This window comes from Clarias gariepinus, unplaced genomic scaffold (assembly GCF_024256425.1).
Source record: "Clarias gariepinus isolate MV-2021 ecotype Netherlands unplaced genomic scaffold, CGAR_prim_01v2 scaffold_38, whole genome shotgun sequence".
Lineage (NCBI taxonomy): Eukaryota > Metazoa > Chordata > Actinopteri > Siluriformes > Clariidae > Clarias > Clarias gariepinus.
The window spans coordinates 236,160-258,229 of record NW_026521005.1 but is presented as its reverse complement, the minus strand read 5'-3'; the positions used below and the strand labels follow the sequence as shown (position 1 = coordinate 258,229).

The following is a 22,070-nucleotide window of genomic DNA, read 5'->3' as shown; positions in this document are numbered from 1 at the left end:
AAGAACCTAATAACGCACTGTGACTATCATGAGAATTACTGAGGAACCCACTTCCTTAGAAACCCAATCCCCTTTTGACCCAATCTCTCTTACGCCAACTCTCCATTAATAAGACAAAAACTAAACACTACAGCTTGTCACGTTTCTAAGGAACAAAGTCTTGTCTAGACAGTTGTTTTGGGTTTGTTCTTCATGATCACTACAAGGGACACAGTGAAGCCCATGTTCAGGAGAATTTGTGCCCCTGTTTCTTACCCGAGAGTGGTTAAGGACCTTGTCGAGTGAGACAGTCGCCCTGAGGCTGATCTGTAATAAAACCAGACGCTGATATCCACATCACCATAAAACTCTGAGAACGAGAAGTGATGAGCGCGGTGAAATCCAGCCTAAGCAGTTCCACTACACACTTAAAACCTGAGCGCTGATGCTGAAAGAGTGTGTGTGTGTGTGTGTGTGTGTGTGTGTGTGTGTGTGTGTGTGTGTGTGTGTGTGTGAGAGAGAGAGAGAGAGAGAGAGAGAGAGAGAGAGAGAGAGAGGGTTGTTTATAAATGTGATGGACAGATTGATGGTGGACGGATGGAGAACCCATGAGACTGTGCTTTTACAGATCCCGTGGGTGCACAGGAGGAAACAGCTAAGAGTTCATTATTAATAATGTCAGAGGCGGAAACTCTGAGCAAGCAAAAACACAAAAAATAAGTGTGTGTGTGTGTGTGTGTGTGTGTGTGTGTGTGTGTGTGTGTGAGAGAGAGTGTGTGAGAGTGTAAAGAAATCTCACCAAACACATGTCACCCATTGAGCACTTTACACTGAAATGTACAAGGACAAAGTCTTATTTACAACGCAGATTAAAACTGATGGATGAGTTAAAGTGAAACAGGATTAATGATGCACAGACGTCTGCTCAGATAAAGTGCAAGTAAGGAGAGGAGGGGTTTAAAAACAACAACAACAACAAAAAAAAACAACATAACAGTTATGGTTTATAATCCTGTGGATTTTGGAGCGTGTACGTGGCGACCGAATCCAAGAGCCAACTCCGAGTCACTACAGTGGCTTTTCTCTGTAGAGCTGAGAGAGGGAGACAGAGTGAGAGAGAGAGAGTGAGAGAGAGAGAGAGAGAGAGAGAGAGAGAGTGAGAGAGAGAGAGAGAGAGACAGGAAAAGAGAGAGAAAAGGAATAAATGGATTAAGTATTTTTAAATAAACACAGCAAACCAGAGCATTAAACTAGAACTGCTTGTCTTTTTCTGCACCTTATGGATGATTTTTATTCCTCTCACACACTCCAGTGAAGCTCAGACTCCATAAGTGGAGGAGTGTTTACCTGTTCTCGTATATTGTTGTTTTGTAACAACTGTGTTTGTTTATTTATTTATCTTGCATTTATTTGTGATAAAGTCTGGTACAGAGTTCAGGCGGATCTCCTCACCTGTGTAGTACGACTGAGAGTCATCAGGACCAGGCTGGACCACCACCAGCTGATAACGCAGACCCTAACACACACACACACACACACACACACACACACACACACACACACACACACACACACAGATACAGATAACTGATAAAAGGACATGAATATGAACAGGAGGACGGAGAGCGGTACCTTCCTGGAGAACATCAGCGGATCTTTCACGACCGTTGCTCCACACTGCTCCACCATCAGCTCCATCTGATCTGTGAGAAGAAAAAAAAGCAGTGTATTTAAACACAAATTACACACTCAATAAGATCTTCCCCTTATATTCAGCTGTCTAATACAGTGTGTGTGTTGCATGTGAAGTGAAATGTTTCAAAGCTTTTTTGTTTTAAATTTTGATAATTACGGCATACAGCTCATGAAAATCAAAAATATCTCAAAATATTAGAATACATCATTATGAGTTTCAGTAAATTATTCATACTGTACAGTATAAACACTGTGTGTGTCAGTCTGGTTCAGTACACACACGGGGAAGACTTCCGACTCAACAGTTGTCCAGAAGATGATCATGATATGGAACTATGAGACCTGAATGTCAGACGTGTCGTACCTGGGTACGGACAAAGAGACCCTCTTTTCAGATCAAAGTAAATTTTGCATTTCATTTGGAAATCAAGTCTGGAGGAAGAGAGGAGAGGCACAGAGTCCAGACTGCCTGAGGTCCAGTGTTTCAACAGTCAGTAGTGGTTTGGGGAGCCATGCTATGATTCATCAGGTCCAAGGTCAGCACAGCTACTAGGAGATCTTAGAGCACTTCATGCTTCCCTCTGCTGAAGGCTTTATAGAGATGCTGATGTCCTTTTCCAGCAGGACGTAGCACCTGTCCACACTGACAAAAGTACCACCGGCTGGTTTTCTGACTGTGATATAACCATGCTTTAATTGGCCGGCTAACACACCTGACCGGAACCCTATAGAGAACCCTAGCGTCAAGAGCGGGATGAGAAACCCAGAGGGAGCCTGGATCCTGAGCTGCCAGTGATCCAGACTCCCTCTGCCCTCCGGACCTGTCTGACCCATCCTGGTGCCCCGCTTCTGGTTGGAGATCTCGTCACATGGATGCCCCTTGTGTCTCTCTGGGGTGCGTCTGGTGTCTGGGGATGGTTTCACTCTACCATGAAGACGGTTCTGGTCTCAACTGGTGTTGGCAACTGTTTCTCTGAGGTCTTGACTTGGCTGCAGTTCTTGGCTCGATAGTTCAGGACTGGAATTTCCTACAAGTCTACCCGAGTCTCCAATAACGAACTGGACTCCATATTAACATCAACTGTTATACTGAACTGCCTGCCAACTAACACACAGTATGAGTGCAGATCAATCCCTGCTGTCTGTTATCACCCAGATGAGGATGGGTTCCCTGTTGAGTCTGGTTCCTCTCTAGGTTTCTTCCTATTACCATCTCAGGGAGTTTTTTCTTGCCACTTTTTGCTGGCTTGTTTATCAGGGACGATCTGATTATTCTCATTCACACACATTCACATTCCATACAAACTGAAATAATTCTTTTGATTGTGTAAAGCTGCTTTGCAACAATGACAATTGCTAAAAGCGCTATACAAATAAAACTGAATTGAAACCCAACAGTACAGACGAGCTGAAGGCCGCCATCAAAGCAACCTGGTCTTCAGGAAGGCCTCAGCAGCGCCACACACTGATCATCTCCACACCATGACACACTGATGTAGTAATTCATGCTAAAAGAGCCTTGAATGAGGACCGAGTGTGTAAATCAACAGAATGATTCAGAACGTCTCATAAATAATTCTTTAAATGATTTTAGTTAAATATTCTATTATTTTAAGAGTGTTTTGGTTTTCATGAGCTGTAAACTATAATAATAACTAAAATGAAAACAGTTTTGTCGAACCCTTTGAGTTAAAGATGAAGGTCTTGACTTCATTCACGTCCTGAGTGTTTAGTTCAGATTCAGTTGGGGGAGGGGGGGGACAGATGCCCCAAAAATGTGTATCTTTGTGTATGTCTGTGTGTTTGTTTATATAAAGTGTGTGTGTGTGTGTGTGTGTGTGTGTGTATACAGAGAGAGGGAGTATATACTTTATTTGTATATATAAAGGGTTTACTTCGTCACACCTGTGCTCATATCAGTGAAGGAGCCCTGGAAGCAGATCTCACATCTCCTCATCAGCAGCTGCAATAACACACACATTTCATATAAAACTCATGTCTATTATGGGTAATACACACAGTCCAAAACAACCCTAGGACTACACACACACACACACACACACACACACACACACACACACACACACACACACACACACACACACACACACACACTATGAGGAGGACTAATTAGCAGAGCCGTCCGCAGTGGTTAAACCTCACTAATGGACAGAACCAGAGAACACAAGTCTGAACCTGACTTTTATTTAGGCACTAAACACCCTAATTCATTAAAAATATCACACACACACACACACACACGCAGAACTCTTCATGAGCAACAAGAAGCTTAAAGGCCAAAAACACACTTTTTCAACATGTTTAGACATTCAGATCTCCTCTGTGTGTGTGTGTGTGTGTGTGTGTGTGTGTGTGTGTGTGTGTGTACAAACAAAAAAGTAACAGTCTCTGCTTTTTTCCTTCCTTTTTCGTCATGTGTTTGACCTGGAGTTTAAACAAGCCAATCAGATTCCCTCCCCTAATGTGACATCATATATGATGAACCCCTCTTTAGGCCCGATGCTCAGCTCTACTGTTCTCTGTGGGGGCGTGGCTCAGGGGTAGCTCATTTACATAGACACCAAAATGACAAATTTGTATAAGGAGTGAGAAACAGGGAGACAGAGAGAGAGAGATTTACATTTAGGCATTTGGCAGACTCTCTTATCCAGAGCGACTTACATTTTTATCTCATTACACATCTGAGCAGTTGAGGGTTAAGGGCCGCGATCAAGGGCCCAACAGGGGCAACTTGGTGGTTGTGGGGTTTGAACCTGGGATCTTCTGAACCGTAGTCCAATGCCTTAACCACTGAGCTACCTAGAGATCTGTAATAACTTACTATACTGGACCTTTAAATATCAGGAAGTACCAGCCGCCTACCTTCCTGCAGCCTGATATTAGGTCTTATTCATTATTATTATTATTAATATTATTTAGTACCAGTTTACTTTGTACCATTATTGTAACATTTGAAGTATTTTTTTTTAGTTAATGCTAAATAGAAAGAAAAGAAAAGGAGTCTCACGTCATCATCAGGAGCGGTTCGGGCTTTTCGGGGTCCGCTGTGGTCGAGTCCGTTAACAACATCACCGCACACCTCGTACGGAGCCTGGAGAGAACCACAGGTCACGATGTGTGTCAGATTTATCACTCTGGAGTTAAGAAGAGTCACTTCATCTGAAAATACTATAAAAACTCAGGAAGTTTCATTTGTGTGTAAAATGTTTCAAAGAAAAACAAGTGTCAAGTTACAGATCAGACTGGAGTTGGATTCATTTAAAGGAGATCTGACAAACGTGTTGGTGTGAAGTGAGAGAGAGAAAAGATTTACTTCAGCTAGAAGTTTGCCGTGTTTGAAGCACTCTGAGATCCCTGCAGGAGACGAGAGGGAGAAAGAAAAAATACTGAACAAACTGAATAAAGTGTTATAACGACAAACACTCTGCTTCAACAACGTGACGCGTGATCGTTCACAATCTCAAGTCTAATCTGTGTGGTGTGAGGCTCCTGCAGCTCCTCGCTCACACTTTTAGTTATTTACGTCGTCTCATTATCAGTAAACGTCTATAATGACTTTAGGGAGGAAAACAAATCAGGAAGGAAGCAGCAGGTTGCTGGTGTGTCTGCTCAGCGTAAATAGGACAAGTTAGCACGCTCTGACGCTTCGCTAATCTAACCTGAGAATCTGAGCGTCAGTACAAAGTCGAGCCTGTAACACACGACCCTGAATTACTGGCAATGAGGAAATCGATTCAGTTAAATATCATGATTCTTTTGTGTATTCGTGTGTATCGTGTTGTATTCATCACCACACTGACTCCAAAATGTTTCAATTTATAATATTTTAAAACATCTGAATATTTATAAAAATCATAATACTAAAAGAATCGCAGGAGAAATGGAATCTTCACCCGGGTGGGGTGATGATATCGTATCAGTGTGTTATTGTAGCTGTATTGATCTCCTAGGCTGTTAAAATTCACTCATAACTACTGTGTGTCTCATATAAACAAAAAGACGACTGACAGGACACTGATACTCACACAGGAAGCTGACCACCCACTTCCTGCCAGCGATGCCCTGGAAGTACTTCAGCGTTCGCTCACACACCAAGTTGCCATCTGCAAAATACATCAGGAGTAAATAAACAACAACAACAACAACAACCATAACAACAACAAAAAGAGCACAGTACTGAGCTGATATTCTGATACCATCAACAAGGTCAAGGAGAAAACTGTGAGTGTGAGTGTGTGTGTGTGTGTGTTTGTGTGTGTGTGTAAGTGCACGTCTCAGCAGTATATGAAAGATCTACTAGGCAGAGAGAGCACATCTGCTGGAGGACACTGAACATATCGCTCAGACTCACTCTGCCACACCGCTGTGGATTTAATTACTTGTAGACGTCGTCATTAGACTCACATTAAAAACTAATTAGGCGGTTTGTGTTGCTGCTTAATGCACTCGGGTCACGACGCAGCTCTGAAGAGACTACAACCAGCACACAATTTAAAAAGACGCATTATTTTTCATGTTCTGTCTGTCTGCCTGCCTGTCTGCCTGCCTGCCTGCCTGTCTGTCTGCCTGCCTGTCTGCCTGTCTGCCTGCCTGTCTGCCTGCCTGTCTGCCTGCCTGCCTGTCTGTGCCTGACTTCCTGAACCTGTTGAGTGGAACTTGTGTGTAACGTTACAAATGATCATCTTGGTCCTGCAGTCTGATTAGGAAGATCTCCTGGAAGCCTGACCAAGATGACCGAAAACATCAGGACATCTTCCGAACTGGAGGACTAAACTGCTGTATGAACGTCAGACATCAAAGCTCCGGGGACGTTATGTTAATCTGCTGCTTTCTTAAAGGTGGCTTAATTTAAAACAATGCGACACAGGGAAGTAATTACCCACACAATGGAGAGAGAGAGAGAGTGTGTGTGTGTGAGAGAGAGAGAGAGAGAGTGTATGAGAAAGAGAGAGATAACTTAAATTCAGACAAAAACACCACACACACCTGTTTTGATGATGATGTGAGTTGTAGAAGGAGTGACCTGACTGCTGACACCAGCCTTCATTTTCCTTGCGAATTTCTTCACTAGACCCTGAACACACAACAACAAAAACATGTGTGTGTGTAAGAGAGAAAGAGCGCGCGTGTGAGTGAGAGAGAGAGAGCTGAAGAAGCTCCTCGTGTTTATAGCTGCTATAACATGTGACCTTGTTTCACTGATGTTCCACAACGTTAAATATACCGACATACAGACACACAGAAAACCCTGCTGATGTTTTATTAATAAATGTAAATGTTGTGGATTAAAAGGCATGGAGCGCTTAGGGACACGCGGTTAGAGGAAAATCATCACCACAACATCATTACAGAGGCTTTATGAGTCTGTAACATCAGTCATAAGTCTGTGTGTAAATCTTATAAGAGTTATTAGATAATTCATAGCGAGGGTGAGCTGATGTACTGGACGTCCTGCTACAGAAGTCATTAGAGACCTCTCACTGTCTCTGTCTCTCACCTGCTCGGTGGCACTGAGGCCCGACACCACCAGCTCCATCCCGTCTCCGCTCACCGCTCTGCACTCGTTCTTCATCGCAGGTTCTCCAAAAGCTGGACGAGACGCCAAAAACATCAGGATCAGGATTCTCTAAAACATTTAGTCAAAAGATGATAGAAACCATTTAATCACGCGGTACCGTCTCCCCTCGACTCGTCCGGCTTCCGTTCCTCCGTCACACCGACCGCCAGAACTTCAGGCACGGCAAGCTGACCTGTGACCTCTGACCTCTGAGACGGCTGCTTTAGGCTTTTACAGGACCGCTGACTTCTCGTTCTGCCTCGGTGTCCTGCAGGGCATAAACACACACACACACACAGTTATGAATCTGACTACACACATTACTGAAAGAGTGTGTTCAGTATAAAAGGCTTTAACATCTTTTAAAAGTAATAAGTGTAAAAGGTTGCTGTTAGATAATCGCCAAGGTTCCTAAACTTCAGATTAACTAAGTTGGGATGTGAACGCTCTCAGGAACGACCCGTGTACAGAAACCTGTATCAGTCAGAACTGAACCGCACAGAACCAATAGTTACTTATTCAGTTCCTGGATTCCTGAAAAGCTTCATGTAACAGACTGTTAGTGTGAGTTTTTAAGACCAGGTTTCTAACAGAGACTAATGAAGAGGCTGGAGTTACACACACACACACGCGCGCACACGCACACGTTAGCGCAGTGTGACGCTTAGCATTAGCGCTGATGTGAGTCAACACACTGAGAAAATGTAACCTGCAGTAGAGGATAAATCACACAGAGATTTAATCGTGGTTAATTATTCACGACTTCATGAGCCGAGTGAAGAAGAAGAGGAGAAGCTCATTATATCAGAACAACACTAATCAACGGGACGCTTATAGCCGACGCAGCACGCCGTAGATTAGCGTCTTTAAACCACGGCGGAGTCCATTTATCATTATTACTGCTAAATGATATTTCTAAAACAAGAGTGTGTGTGTGTGTGTGTGTGTGTGTGTGTGCATACTGAGATCAATCCAGTCCACAGACACAGAGAGAGTCTTGTGGAAACACTACGGTGTGTGTGTGTGTGTGTGTGTGTGTGTGTGTGTGTGTGTGAGAGGAGAAGAAGAGCGTGTGTTGGTATAAATGTAGCTCTTACAGTTCAGAGCTTCTACATGAACGTCCTCGTCTAGTGTTTAACGACAGACTTTAACAGAGTGGTGTATGGGGGTTCGACTGCTCCGTACCCGAGTGCTGATCCTCGTCCGCCGTCTGATCTTTCTTGTCCTCCAAGTCGTCATCTTTCTTCTGGAGAGCCTCGGACACTAAAGCCATCATCCTCTCCAACCTGTGGAGCTCCTGCTGCATCTCCTGTTTCTGCTACACACACACACACACAGGAGGGAAGCTGCACACAGCGGTGTGTATGTGTGTGTGTGTGTGTGTGTGTGTGTGTGTGTGTGTGTTCTTTCACACTTCTGAACAGGTTCAATACTAAAGGTTTACTCTTATTATGTAAATCTAAACAGGACGTGTGACTGAGCACTCTGACACGCCTCTCAGACCTCATGAACTCGTTACTTATAACAGACAAACTGCCATCTACTGGACAGAAGTGACTCCAAAATTATTGGCACCTTAAAAGCATGAAAAGGTCTATTTTGAGTTCTATACACAGTAATGGTGACGGGTCGTCCTTCACCAGTTTGTTCACTCCTGGAACGATGCGCTCAGACGCCCATGTGGAATATCACAGGTTCTGTTTCAGTCAAAGCCTAAATCATCAGGATGTGTTTGCTCCTCTATGGTTCTACCCTGCCCTCACCTGGGTGCTGAGAATCTCACTCGAGTATTGAGACGCCTCGATGGAGAGCCCCGTGTTGGTACAGACACCTTCAGCTACCGCTTCACCTGAAATGAAGACAGTTAGACAGTGAGACCACGGAGAACAAACACCAATTTTATGATTGGATCATTTAGTTCAATTCAATATTTTATTTGTATAGCGCTTTTAACAATCAGGAAAACATTAAGGAAAATTAGTATGAAATGTGTAAAAGATGAGAAGCTGAGAATCAGAGAGAGAGAGAGAGAGAGAGAGAATCTGTTGGGTCTTAGTGCCCGCCTCTCACTGGTATAATCAACATCCATGCGTGTGTGTACTGTTTACTATAACACTGACCACGCGTCTGTGTGTATAACAAGTGTCATTCCTCCTCTCCTCCTATCTGTCAGGATCTATTTACACTTACTAAAAGGTAAAGTGCAGGTTAATGTGTTTTATTTTTACTTTATATTTTGTATTAATAATTTTTATGTACTGATTTTCCTGGGTTGTGGAACGAATTAGCAAACAAACTACAACTGCATACCTGATTTATTCTCACCGCTCCAGACTACAGATTAAGCACCTCACAGAACTCACCTTCCCGTGGAGTCCCGAAAAGATCCACAGAACCTTGACTATCTGAGATCCACTGGTCTCCGCACGCGGGGTCAGGAACATCGCCGTCTTCTACATCTTCAGGATTTACATCTGCAGCTGATTTCCCTTTCTGATAGGAGGTGATGCGCTGGCTCGCGGGAGTCGACTGAGCTTCCGGTTCACTGCGAGAGCGACTATCCTGACTCACAGGCTCTGAGCCTGGCCTCGAGTCTCGGTCTTCAGCGTGGACGCCATCTTGTTTTGAAGAGGTTTTCACCGGCTCTTTATCAGGCGCCGAGGGCCACTGGTGAGATTTAAAAATCTGGGCTAGCGGGGGCAAGTCCTCATTGTCCACGCTGGATTCAGAGCCTGAAGACTCCAGTCTCTGGGCCTTCCGCTTCCTGCACACACGTGGCTGAGAAAGCTCTTCCTCTCCATCAACCTTATCCAAGTTCTGAGTGGCTGCAGGTTCTGTGGTCAGAGCTTCAGGACCGTGTGGGACAAGGCCATCTGGGGTGACAGAGGACTCAAAATTATTGCACCGGATTTCTGAGTCGGCCGTGTTTCCCAATGGGATGCTAGGAATTTTGTTCCGGTCTTCATCAGAGTTTGCTTGGGATGGTTCCTCTAAAATTTCTGAGGACTTCTGAGACTTTATGGAGTCTTTACTGCAAGAGATTGGAGGCTCCTCTTGGGTCACGCTTGTGGAGAAAAGCTGGATGGAATTTCCAAGTTCAATGTTCACAGGAGGTCTGGAAACTTGAGATCTTGAGCAATCTTGGGATTCTGCAACCTTCTCATAGTGGTCATGGGCACCTGAGGTTTTGATGGAGCTATCTTTTGGTAGACTGGGATGAGCAGGTGATTTTACCTGTAGCAGGCTGACACTCGCAGCATCTGCAACACAGCTTTGAGATGTTTGAGATGGGATCTTGCAAGCATTTAAGGGTAGACCCTGATTATAGTCTGGAGAGATGTATGGCATCTCTGGTTGGTCTACACACTCTTGTTTATCTTCCTCTACAATCTGAGTAAGAGATTTTTCTTTGGATCTGGAGTGTGAAGTTCTTGGACTACCCAGATAGAAGGACTTCCTCTTGGTGACTTTGAAGGTCTTCATGAGCTGCTCAGTGTCGAGTTCACTATCGTTTGTGTCTTCGTCTTGCTCTGTTTCTCTGTCCTCGAAACCACACATGAATGTTTCTGTAGATGCTCCTTCCTGTCGCTTCTGAGGTAAAGATTCAGGAACCACGGCTGCTAGTGGACTTGTCGAGTTTTCTACTTTGGTCGAAGAAGAAGTAGGAGAAGTTAAAATGTGCTTGTCCTGATTCACTGTGTCTGGGACAACTGAAACCAGCGAATGTTCTTCAGTTTCAGTTCCCTCAGACACACACTTGGGAGCTGCAGCGTCCTCGCTCAACTGCACGACTTCAATGTTTTCAGAGTCATCGTTGTAAACACAACCATTTCTTCTCCTCACAGACTGGTCCGGTTTCTCACTCGGGTTAGCCTCAGACTGACTCGTACCAGCACGACCAGTCTTCTCACGGGTCTCATCCAGGCTAGTGGTAGGATCCTTCTCTGGTACTTCAGTGGGTTTTGGGACAGCTTGTTTAGATCGGCTTCTCCTCGTCAGACCTTGAACTTCAGCGGTGAACTCCTGCAGCCTTAAGCTTCGTCTGGTTCTCCGAGCATCAGGAGACTTCAGTTCTGCGCTGCTAGGATAACTTTCAATACTGACTTCTGTCTCGATTAATTTGGGATTACCTGGGACCTTCTCCCTCATGTCAATAATCTCTGTTCCAGCACTGACTAGAGCAAGGGACTTGGCATATTTGCCGTTTTTGCTTTTTTCTGACTCGTCCTCTTTGGCAGCATCACTGCTGCTCCTGGTGCTCCGTCTCGTCCGGTCTTTCTTATTGCTCTCTTTCTCTGCCAAGTCTCGGTCCACATCCTGCCAAACCGCCTGCATCTTTTTTGATCTTCTCCCTGGTTTCTTCACAGGAACTTCAAACGCTGGACTTTCTTCCTTATTTTCAGCGCTTTCATTCAGACCGTTCTGCACCTCCTGCTCCGGCTCGTCTGAGAATCTTAACGACCCATTTCCTTCACACGCTCCATCATCTTTATCTTTACTCGCTGTCTCAACTGGAGCCACCTTACGGCTTGACCTCCTCTTAGGCGTCTCAATCGTTTCATCTTTTTCCGTCACGTTCCCGACAGGCGCGATCTCCTTTTCAGAAGAGTAACTTTTGATGAATTTGCTGACCTTGGAGACTCTGCGCTCTCGTTTATACACCGCCCCAAACACTTGTTCCTCCAGCCCTCGACACGGCACCGCCCTTTCAGGACTCGCATCAGCTTTGTCGTTACCAGAAGCGTGAATCTCTGTCGACGCACGTGACGCTGTACTCTCTCTATCGCCATCGCTCTCTGTGGAAATCAGAAGAGCTCCTTCCGTGTAGCTTTCGGCTGCCGCGTCAGACGTCGGAGAGATCTTCAGCAGCCACTCGGACACTTTCTGAACGCTTTTCTTTTGTCTTTTATCCACAATCCTGTCTGGCTCCAAGCAAAGGCGTTTAGATCGTCTGCAGGAACGTTTCCCGTCGTCCGGAGTAACGTCCTGCTGCGTCTGTGAATTACAGGCTCCTGGTGTCAGAGGAACGTCTCCAGGATCTGCAGGTTTTATTTCAGATTTCTGTGCTGAATCACCATGACTGCCGTCGAGGCAATCTTCCTCTGCAGTGTCAGGACGCGAATCCTCAAGACACATGAGTTTTGCAAAAGCATCTTTAGCTGTAAGTGAGACGAAGGTTAAAACAATAAGAACAGTTCATGGTGTCCAACAATATTATTAATACGGAACTTTGCAGGACGCATGGAAACTTATCTAACTGTAACGTGCACTTTGGATTCTTGTATTTCATAATTTGACAAACAAACATGGTCTCACCTTCTGCTGTGGAGGAAAGCGTGGCTTCTTTCTCCGTCACATCGCCCTCTGTGGGTGTGTTCTCTCCACTGCAATGCTGATCTCTCGACTCCGTCTCGACACTGACACACAGAAACGAGAAAAAAAGGATGAAGAAAAAAACCTCGGAATCATCGTCAGTGTGGCATAGTAATGTAAAACAACAACAACAATAATAATAAAACAGTAAAAGAAGTGACTCTGACCTAGTGCCTTGTCTCCTCTGTGGCAACCCAGTGAAATCTACACACACAATATTACAGATTACAGAGTTTTTGCCCAAACTTCCGACATCAATATCTCAAAGGTAAAGTTTAAATGCACATCTACGTTAAGTGTAAATATTCCACACACACACTTACAGTTTGTGCTCGTATCAAATTCATATGATCGGACTAAATTCTGGAGACCTTCTACCAGTTTCTGGAAGCCTGGACTCTCCTGAAGACTCCTGTTTCACATTTAAACATCAGAATTCTCAACAAATAATAAAGAAATAAACTAAATATGTGAGATTACGCCTTGCGGATACGAGTGTGTTTACCTCTTGGTGACCTTGGCCTTGCAGACGGGGCAGCTGGTTTCCTTCCTCTTGTTCCTCTCCAGAAGCCTGGTCATGCAGAACCTACAGAGATAAAACATGTAATAATAATCACCATCACATTTAACAAATCTTTCAAAAAAACAAACATAAGATGCAAATGGTTAAGTAAATAAACAAATAAATGTGCTTGTATTTTTTTTGGGTAAATACAATTACATTTTTTTTTCCATTTTAAGATTCTTCTAATGAAATGATATAACATAAAAAGTAATGTAACCAAATATTTTTTTTTTTTTTACATTTTTATTAAATTAAAAATCTTGCACTCTAATGTACAGTAGGTTTCATAATACAAGGATAAAATTAATAATAATAATAATAATTAATCTGATAGAAATGTGTAAATGCTAAAATCTTTAATACGGTATAATATTTCATTATACACAGTTTCACAAGCAAGTGAGTAAATTAATTTTAAAATAAAGAAAAAAACAAAATATCAATATGTAATTTGAAATAATTATAGAAAAAAATATTACAAATGAATATTTAGACATTATTTTAATACATTTACATTATAGTGTTTGTTTTCGTTGCTACTGTGTTTATGATAAATGTCAATATTATTAATAATAATAATAACAGAAATAAAACATGAGTTGGTAAATCTCTGTAAAAGGTATGTCTGTGATTAGGCATTACTTAATAAATTGACGTAAAGAATTAAACTGATTAAAAATCTATTTATTCACCTATACGTTTTTTGTTTTCCGTAAGGTTTTCCGTAGCTCAGGTGTCTATTACCTTGTGGGCCTCTAGAGGGCACCCACAAGGCTGAACTATTCGGACCTACATCAGTAATGTGGTATGATTGTGGGACTGGAACCGTTTAAACTAAATGGTAATTGGGGAAAAATGTGCGTCTTGTTGTTAATTAATGTGTTCATCAATGAGTTAACATAAATCTGTGAAGTTTGCAACCATACTTTGTATAATCACAAAGTTTATTTTATTATTATTATTATTATTATTAAAATATATGTATATATATATATATAATTTTTTTTTTTTATAAATGAATATCAGTAAAAATGTGACTTACTTGCAGAACTGATGGTCACACCGGGTCGAGACGGGTTGGCTCATCAAGTCCAAACTGTCAGACATTAACACAAACAGGTGGTGCATGTTGAAGAAGAGATCTATACGTTGTACAATAATAACCTCTACAACAGATCTGTGATAAAACGCTGTCGTGGTGTGAAGAGTTCTGCTGTTAGAACCTGAACGGGTCAATGACATCATGAACCATTTTTCATTTCTGCTACAGGGGCAGTGGTACACAGAGTTATGTGAAACTCACCATATCGGACACTGCAGGTTCTCCCAAATCACTGCGATGCCTCTCTTCACGTCTGTGGCCTTCACCGCGCTCATCATCGCCCCCTACAGCACATACACAGTACTGCTTAAGAGCAAAAAACTAAACAAAACACAGAGTTTAAGAAAAATTTACAAAAAAGGTTTAACAGCAGCTTCCAGTAAAGTTCAACGGGAGATTTTTTAAAAATTCATATTAGCATATATTAATATTTATTAAGAAAGTAAATAAATATTACTTTATACGTTTTAGCCGCTGTTTTGAGGCTAGACTATTGTTTCAGTTTTTCATCAGAATCTGCATCGAGTGCGTTAATAATTCTGTAAAAATTGCCTTTAACGGTGTGTCACACACCACAAACCTTATCTCACAAACAAAACTAACTAGCTGGTTATGTTAGTCATAAATTAGGGCGGAATCCTAAACGCATCCTTATTCCCTACATAAACACACTACACGTAGAACTCAAAGGCGGCGCGCGCTACCCTACTTAGTGCACTATTCACACAACACGACAGCATTTGGGTAACAACCCGTAAAGATTCACGCGACATGCAAAAACACGGATTGAAAAAACCGTTAACGAACCTAAAACGTCTCGAGAGCCTTGTGATGACCCTGTCGCGCTGTTTCTTATACGTTAATAACCGGAAACCTATTTAACTCTAACGGAATTCTAGTCCACTTAGCTCAGCGCTAGCACTCGGAAACAAGATTTGTGTTTTCCCGCGACTGTTTCGGTCACGTGACTGAGGGTCACGCTCGCGCGTGTCCGGTCCTCTCAGAGATTTTTTTTTGTCGTATTTTTTCCCCAGGAAAATATTTAAATAACATTTTGTACCTCATGTAATCATAAACGATAATCAATATATATATATATTTAAAGCAAAACCAAGTTTTGGACGCGAACGACCTGCAAAATTACGTCACTGCCGTCACTTATTGGGGGGGGAGGAAACCGGAAGTTGGCAGGTGAGACCAGCTTAGCTGTTTGGCTAACGGATAAAATATATTAAATTTATTTTAAAATGATATTATTATTTACCTATTTTGTGATTTAACGAATATTAATTTAAAAATTAGTTTGTACTAAATAATAAACCGAATTTTGTGAGGAATTTTAATTCTTTTTGGAACAAAACACCTCGGCTAGCTCGAGCTTGTGATCGTGTCTCATTCGGCGTTTAACTGGTCATCTAGTGCACTTAATAGGGCCTAAGGAGTTTAGTTACATTATCGCGCGTGTAGTGTACTTAAGAGGGGATGAGGGAGCGATTTGTAATACAGATTGAGTGCTAATCGGGAAAACGTAAACAGGAGATGATTCTGCATTAGACTGACTGTGACGATATTAGTAAATTATGAGAAAGGTAAACTTTGCGAGTTTAGTATTTAAAATACGTATTTTTGCACTTAGTTTGAGAATTTATAAACAATCTGAGATAACGTTACTAAAAGATTTATATCTTATAAGGATTATGTCAGAAAAGAACAGTAGATTTTAAGGCTGTTATATAACTGTTATAAATCTCTTGTGACTGTTATAAAGCCTAGATAACTATAATAAAGCTTATATAACTGTATTAAAGCCTATATAACTGTATTAAAGCCTATATAACTATAATAAAGCCTATATAACTGTAATAAAGCCTATATAACTGTAATAAAGCCTATATAACTATAATAAAGCCTATATAACTGTATTAAAGCCTATATAACAATAATAAAGCCTATATAACTGTATTAAAGGCTATATAACTGTATTAAAGAATATATAATTATAATAAAGCCTATATAACTATAGTAAAGCCTATATAACTGTATTAAAGGCTATATAACTGTATTAAAGAATATATAATTATAATAAAGCCTATATAACTATAATAAAGCCTATATAACTATAGTAAAGCCTATATAACTATTAAAGCCTATATAACTATAATAAAGCCTATATAACTGTATTAAAGCCTATATAACAATAATAAAGCCTATATAACTGTATTAAAGGCTATATAAGTGTATTAAAGAATATATAATTATAATAAAGCCTATATAACTATAGTAAAGCCTATATAACTGTATTAAAACCTATATAACTATAATAAAGCTTATATAACTATGATAAAGCCTATATAACTATAATAAAGCCTATATAACTGTATTAAAGCCTATATAACTATAATAAAGCCTATATAACTGTTATAAACCTATGTAACTGTATTAAAGCCTATATAACTGTAATAAATCACTGTGTGCTTTGTCTCAGCACCATGGAGGCCTCCAAGTCGTCCAGCACCACCATGCAGGTGAGCTTCGTGTGTCAGCGCTGTAACCAGCCTCTTAAACTCGACACCAGCTTCAACGTCCTGGACCGACTCACCATCCAGGAGCTGATGGGTACGCCTGCAATCTCAGACACTGAACACTCGTCACACAACACCACTTTAACACACACTGACAGATAAAGGAAATTAAATTACACCCCAGAGAGGTTGAAATCTGGATTTAACGGGTGTTGATTAGTTCTCCGTAACAGCGGCTCTGATACTAGTGCAGGTTTATGTATTTAATGCGCTCGCTCCAAATATCTGCTTCTTTCCGCTATATCTTTGTTCAGCGCCGCTAGTCACCGTGACGCTGAGCAAGCAGACGGAAAGCGGCGACACTGACACACCTCCCGAGGTAACGTTATCTGAACTGTTTTGTTTTTTCACCTTTAAGGATGATTTGTAGTTCAGATTTCACCGACCGTCTTTTACAGGAGACATTTGTGGAGAGCAAGCAGGACGGCATCTCGCGGAAATACATCCCTCCTGCCAGGTAACACAGCTCATCTTTTCACTTATTGATAAAATTTTTTTATCATCATCTTTCAAGAGGACGAGTCATGTCACTGATCAGAGATTTGCTCTTGTAGGATGATGTCTACAGAAAGCGCTAACAGCTTCACGCTAATCGGCGAGGCCTCGGATGGCGGGACCATGGAGAACCTGAGTCGCAGATTAAAGGTAGGAAAGGTGGACAGGGAGGATTTAAGTTATGTATTTAAAGCTGCGTGTGCTGATGGCGTGCCCCTGTCCTGCAGGTAACGAGCGATCTGTTTGACATCATGTCGGGTCAGAGCGATGTCGATCACCCGCTGTGTGAGGAGTGTACAGACACGCTGCTGGATCAGCTGGACACACAACTCAACATCACCGAGAACGAGTGTCAGAACTACAAGTGAGTCAGTGAGACCCAGCATCCAGCCCTGATGCTCACATCACCGTGCTTTACAGGGGTAATCAGCTAGACCGTGACAGGTTTGTGGGGTGAATACTTATGCAAGCCAGTGTACGTGCTGTCTGAGCAGAAGTTAGGGTTTTGGTTGACACATGTGTGTGATGGATTTATTTAATTGGCAATCAGTCATTTATATTAATTACAGTTTACTCTGCTTCTTTGATTGACAGCTGTTTGATTGCCAGGTGTGTTTGATTAACAGCATAATCTCATTTAGGAAGTGTGTGCCCAGTTACAGGAGAAGGACAAGGACACTGGAATGGAACAATTCCTTTTGTTTGATTGACAGGTGTGTTTGATTGACAGGAAGTGTCTGGAGCTGCTGTCCCATCTGCAGGAGGAAGACGAGGACACGCTGCTAAAGGAGCTGCAGCAGCTCAAGCAGGATGAGGAGACACTCATCCAGGAGCTGGAGGCCATCGAACAGCAGCGGGAATCCGTCGTCATGGAGATCACAGAGGCACGAGGCCACGCCCAGCAGCTGGACACAGAGGAGCTGCAGTGAGTTACTCTGAATAAGTCTGTAGTGTAGTCTGTGGGCTAAATAACAACACACACACACACACACGCACACGTACATACACAGAGATATCTGAGAGCCAGAGGTTCTGACCCCAGTGTGTGTTTCCGTCCGTGTCTCGTCCAGGTATCAGAAGGAGTACTGCGAGTTTAAACGGCAGCAGCTGGAGCTGGACGATGAACTGAAGAGCGTCGATAATCAGATGCGTTACTGCCAGACTCAACTGGACAGACTGAAGAAAACCAACGTCTTTAATGCCACCTTTCACATCTGGTACGTCTCTCTCTGTCTCTCTCTCTCTTTTTCTGTCTCTGTCTCTCTCTCTGTCTCTTTCTGTCTCTGTCTCTCTCTCTTTTTCTGTCTTTGTCTCTCTCTGTCTGTCTCTCTCTCTCTGTCAGACTCTTTCTCTCTCTCTGTCACTGTCTCTATCTGTCTGTCTGTCTCTGTCTCTCTCTCTTTCTGTCTCTCTGTCTCTCTCTCTCCCTCTCTCTGTCTCTCTCTCTCTCTCCCTCTCTGTCTCTCTCTCTCTCTCTCTCTCTCTCTCTCTCTCTCTCTGTGCACTGTTGTGTCTTTATCTCATTCTGCTCTGTCCTTGTCTCAGGCACAGCGGGCAGTTCGGGACGATAAATAACTTTCGTCTGGGGCGATTACCCAGCGTTCCCGTGGAATGGAACGAGATTAACGCCGCCTGGGGTCAGACGGTGCTCCTGCTACACGCTCTCGCTAACAAGATGGGCCTGTGTTTCCAGAGGTACAGTACAACTCAGCACCCATACATCAGGAGTCTGTGAGAGAGAGAACCACCCGATGATAACGTATATGAGGAAAAAGTTGATCATCACATCCGTGGTCTGTCTTACAGATACCGACTCGTCCCTTACGGAAACCACTCGTACCTGGAGTCCCTCACAGACAAGTCCAAGGTAAACGAGCTCTGAGCCGTGATCGGCCGAGGGGATATCGGGTGAGGGTTTCTTTACTCTAATAAAGACGGGCGTGTCCTGTCCTGTGCTCTGGGTGTGACAGGAGCTGCCGCTGTACTGCTCAGGAGGACTGCGCTTCTTCTGGGACAACAAGTTTGATCATGCCATGGTGGCGTTTTTAGACTGTGTGCAGCAGTTTAAGGAGGAAGTGGAGAAAGGCGACACGGGATTCTGCCTCCCGTACAGGTGAGAGCTCACACATCATGTATCTGACACGGACGGGTGCACACACAGCCACTGCACGGGTCCGATTAGAGCTGAGGCCACACCCACGCGACCGACCTGGCACGACTGGCACTGTGGAACCCTTGACCCCTTTTAATTTAATTTAATTTTGACCCTCTTCTCCAAATTATTTCCAGCTGGTACCTTTGGTACTGAATAGCCTCTAAATTGCTTCCTGGTACCAAATGCTTCCTGGCATGTTCTGGAAATTTCTACTCACTCGTCAGTTGCTCTCTTCAATCATAAAGCATGACGTATTAAACACCATTGTAGATTGAACAGTTTTCATTCTGTCTTTGTTTTTTTGTTTTTTCTTTCTTCTCTGAACAGAATGGACGTGGACAAGGGGAAGATCGAGGACACGGGCGGGAACGGAGGATCGTATTCTATTAAAACCCAGTTTAACTCTGAGGAGCAGTGGACCAAAGCACTCAAGTTCATGCTCACCAACCTGAAATGGGGCCTGGCGTGGGTCTCGTCCCAATTCTATAACCGTTGAGAGAGGGATCGAGAGAGAGAGAGAGAGAGAGAGAGAGAGAGAAATCGGGGTTCTCTCTTGGGGAAATGGCGAGAGCTAGCTCTAACTAGGAGTCTCAAAGTCCAAACTAGTGTTTACTGTTTGTTTACTAAACCTGATTAAGTGTGACTACTTTAACACGTTTCCCGGAAACATTTCCTTAAGCACGATTAAGGAGCGCTTGGGTCGAGGACAGCTAGCCGCACTCGCTCCTCCTCCCCCAAAGCGAGGGCTTATTGTTAAAATATTTCTGTGTTCCCAACCCTACAACTCCCACACCAGCGCCCTCCTCAGGCCTCAACACGAGATGTAAACCCATAACATGACAGAACGTTTCAGGGTTCGATTGGGTCGCGTCCCGATTCTACGTCTCTGATGTGTGTTTAATAACAGCGTGAAAAGCTTTAAGAGCGTCAGAGACGTAAAATGGATGCGATCTTGGTGTTTCATCACAAACACACACATGATGTCAGTAAAACCTTAGATGTGCATGCTAAAGAGTCTTGAGCTTGTTATAGTTACAGGGTACGAGCTCTTATTTTATCATATTCTTGCACTTTCAAATAACTTAAACACAGCGTGTTACACACCTCGGTTAGCACTCGTGTATTTACTAACCTGATGTATTATCTACTAACTAAATGTAAATATTCTCTTCAGCATGTTGAAGCTGATAATCAGATTGTTGATCATCTTTATACTTGTACGATTACACAGAGCTAGTGAGCTCACAGTTAGAATAAATGCTTGTGTGTAAATGTTTCTTTTTTTTTTTTGCCAATCCAATTGAAAAATTCCAAACAGATTTACAAATGTAAAAAAGATTCACGTTTGTATGCTTAAAATGAGAATATGGTGAATAAACGATGAAGAGCGCCTGTACGTGTTGTGTACGGTAATCCTGCAGTAACGAGACTCAGCCAGGTTTGCACAGCCGTATTTGATAAACAATGCGGACCGATTCTGTGGTATGTTTAAGTCAAGGTGAAGAAATCAATTTTCTGATCTGTTTAATGAATGTATTTAATCAGTTGTGTTGCAGGAGCCCTGCTGGTGTTGGACTGTACTCACTCTGAACCATGTGTTGTCTCAGACTCTAACATGGAGGCACTGCTGTTGTGTAGTGAAATAAAATAAGACGCTTACACCAAAACACTGATGGTATCTTTACTGAATTACTGAGTAATTTGACTGATTTGGTACTGAGTTACTCAATTTACTGAACGATCATCATATGTAAGGTGGTCACATAGTTCCCACATAGTTCCCACATTGTTCTTCAGTTTTTTCCAACAGCATGACACCAAGTGGTGTATACATTACATGAAGAACCTGGTCATAAATAATTACGTCGTGGTCTGTTCATCATTCAGGTGTGTGATTTACTCTATCGGTTTGCACACAGGTTGGTTGTCTCCAGAAAAAGCCGCCCTGAGCACGACTCAACAAACACAAAATAAATCCAGTAGGAACATTTAATCAGCTAAAGTGATCAATCTGATCACTTTCACCAACCGGTCCTGTTCAGCTACATTTAAATTAATCATATTGGTATGTAATGTAATGAGGAATTCTTGAGTGTACATAAGGATCATTTCATGGCAATATTTCTTTCAATATGCCTCCTGTTGTATATACACCTTCACACCTTCACCTAGGGCTTTTGTTTGTTTGAACTTTTATATAAAAGTGTAAACTAATTTTTTTGAACCTCATAAAACCCCAAACTTTTACATCTGTGAGAATATAAACATCTACTGTATTAAAAACCTGAAGACAGCTCTGATCAGGAGCCCAAGTTCATCATATACCGCTCTGATGAGGCTCTCAATCCTGGCTAAAAGATTTTAAAAGCTGCTTCTGGTACTATTTGTTTAAGGATTTTTGTTCGACCTAAGTCATATATTCTGTTGGATTGTGGGAACAAGGGGTTGTTACACCCTACATAGCACCCTAGCCTCCCTTTTTAACGCTATTTGGGATTTGACTCTGGGAAAAATCCCAATCTGTTGATAAGAAATGGTGTTTGTAG

The 22,070-nt window shown here is 42.5% G+C and overlaps 2 protein-coding genes across 4 annotated transcripts; one reads left to right on the top strand and one right to left on the bottom strand.

Moving 5' to 3' along the window:
* Positions 1–788: 788 nt before the first annotated feature.
* Positions 789–15,320, bottom strand: LOC128517176 (breast cancer type 1 susceptibility protein homolog). 2 transcript variants are annotated; one of them, XM_053490985.1, is made up of 20 exons: positions 15,100–15,320; positions 14,494–14,613; positions 14,233–14,286; positions 13,131–13,211; positions 12,949–13,037; positions 12,793–12,829; positions 12,569–12,669; positions 9,616–12,411; positions 9,016–9,101; positions 8,438–8,570; positions 7,371–7,520; positions 7,193–7,284; positions 6,682–6,769; positions 5,721–5,798; positions 5,009–5,049; positions 4,703–4,786; positions 3,580–3,637; positions 1,612–1,682; positions 1,432–1,495; positions 789–1,071 (listed from the first exon to the last, which is right to left on the bottom strand). In XM_053490985.1, the coding sequence occupies exons 2-20, from the start codon at positions 14,568–14,570 to the stop codon at positions 977–979; spliced, it is 4,275 nt and encodes a 1,424-aa protein (XP_053346960.1). In that variant the 5' UTR covers positions 14,571–14,613; positions 15,100–15,320; the 3' UTR covers positions 789–976. The 2 variants fall into 2 exon arrangements, with proteins under 2 accessions (XP_053346960.1, XP_053346959.1); XM_053490984.1 differs by having other exon boundaries at positions 14,494–14,576.
* Positions 15,321–15,364: 44 nt separating this feature from the next.
* becn1 (beclin 1, autophagy related) lies at positions 15,365–21,191 on the top strand. 2 transcript variants are annotated; one of them, XM_053490989.1, is made up of 12 exons: positions 15,365–15,483; positions 16,778–16,908; positions 17,129–17,193; positions 17,273–17,331; positions 17,429–17,519; positions 17,597–17,733; positions 18,100–18,294; positions 18,440–18,586; positions 18,915–19,064; positions 19,176–19,236; positions 19,340–19,482; positions 19,852–21,191. In XM_053490989.1, the coding sequence occupies exons 2-12, from the start codon at positions 16,782–16,784 to the stop codon at positions 20,018–20,020; spliced, it is 1,344 nt and encodes a 447-aa protein (XP_053346964.1). In that variant the 5' UTR covers positions 15,365–15,483; positions 16,778–16,781; the 3' UTR covers positions 20,021–21,191. The 2 variants fall into 2 exon arrangements, with proteins under 2 accessions (XP_053346964.1, XP_053346965.1); XM_053490990.1 differs by lacking the exon at positions 15,365–15,483 and adding an exon at positions 15,518–15,881.
* The last annotated feature ends 879 nt before the right edge of the window (positions 21,192–22,070 follow it).

What these genes read in the sequence shown, in the direction of transcription:
- becn1 (XM_053490989.1), top strand. Translation starts at nt 16,782, where the DNA reads ATGGAGGCCTCCAAGTCGTCCAGCACCACCATGCAGGTGAGCTTCGTG. An exon ending in ACCTGAGTCGCAGATTAAAG is followed by an intron (nt 17,520 to 17,596) that starts GTAGGAAAGGTG and finishes CCTGTCCTGCAG; the next exon opens with GTAACGAGCGATCTGTTTGA. An exon ending in ATGGGCCTGTGTTTCCAGAG is followed by an intron (nt 19,065 to 19,175) that starts GTACAGTACAAC and finishes TCTGTCTTACAG; the next exon opens with ATACCGACTCGTCCCTTACG.
- LOC128517176 (XM_053490985.1), bottom strand. Translation starts at nt 14,570, where the DNA reads ATGATGAGCGCGGTGAAGGCCACAGACGTGAAGAGAGGCATCGCAGTG. An exon ending in CGCTGATGTTCTCCAGGAAG is followed by an intron (nt 1,496 to 1,611) that starts GTACCGCTCTCC and finishes TGTGTGTGTTAG; the next exon opens with GGTCTGCGTTATCAGCTGGT. An exon ending in CTCTCAGTCGTACTACACAG is followed by an intron (nt 1,072 to 1,431) that starts GTGAGGAGATCC and finishes TCCCTCTCTCAG; the next exon opens with CTCTACAGAGAAAAGCCACT.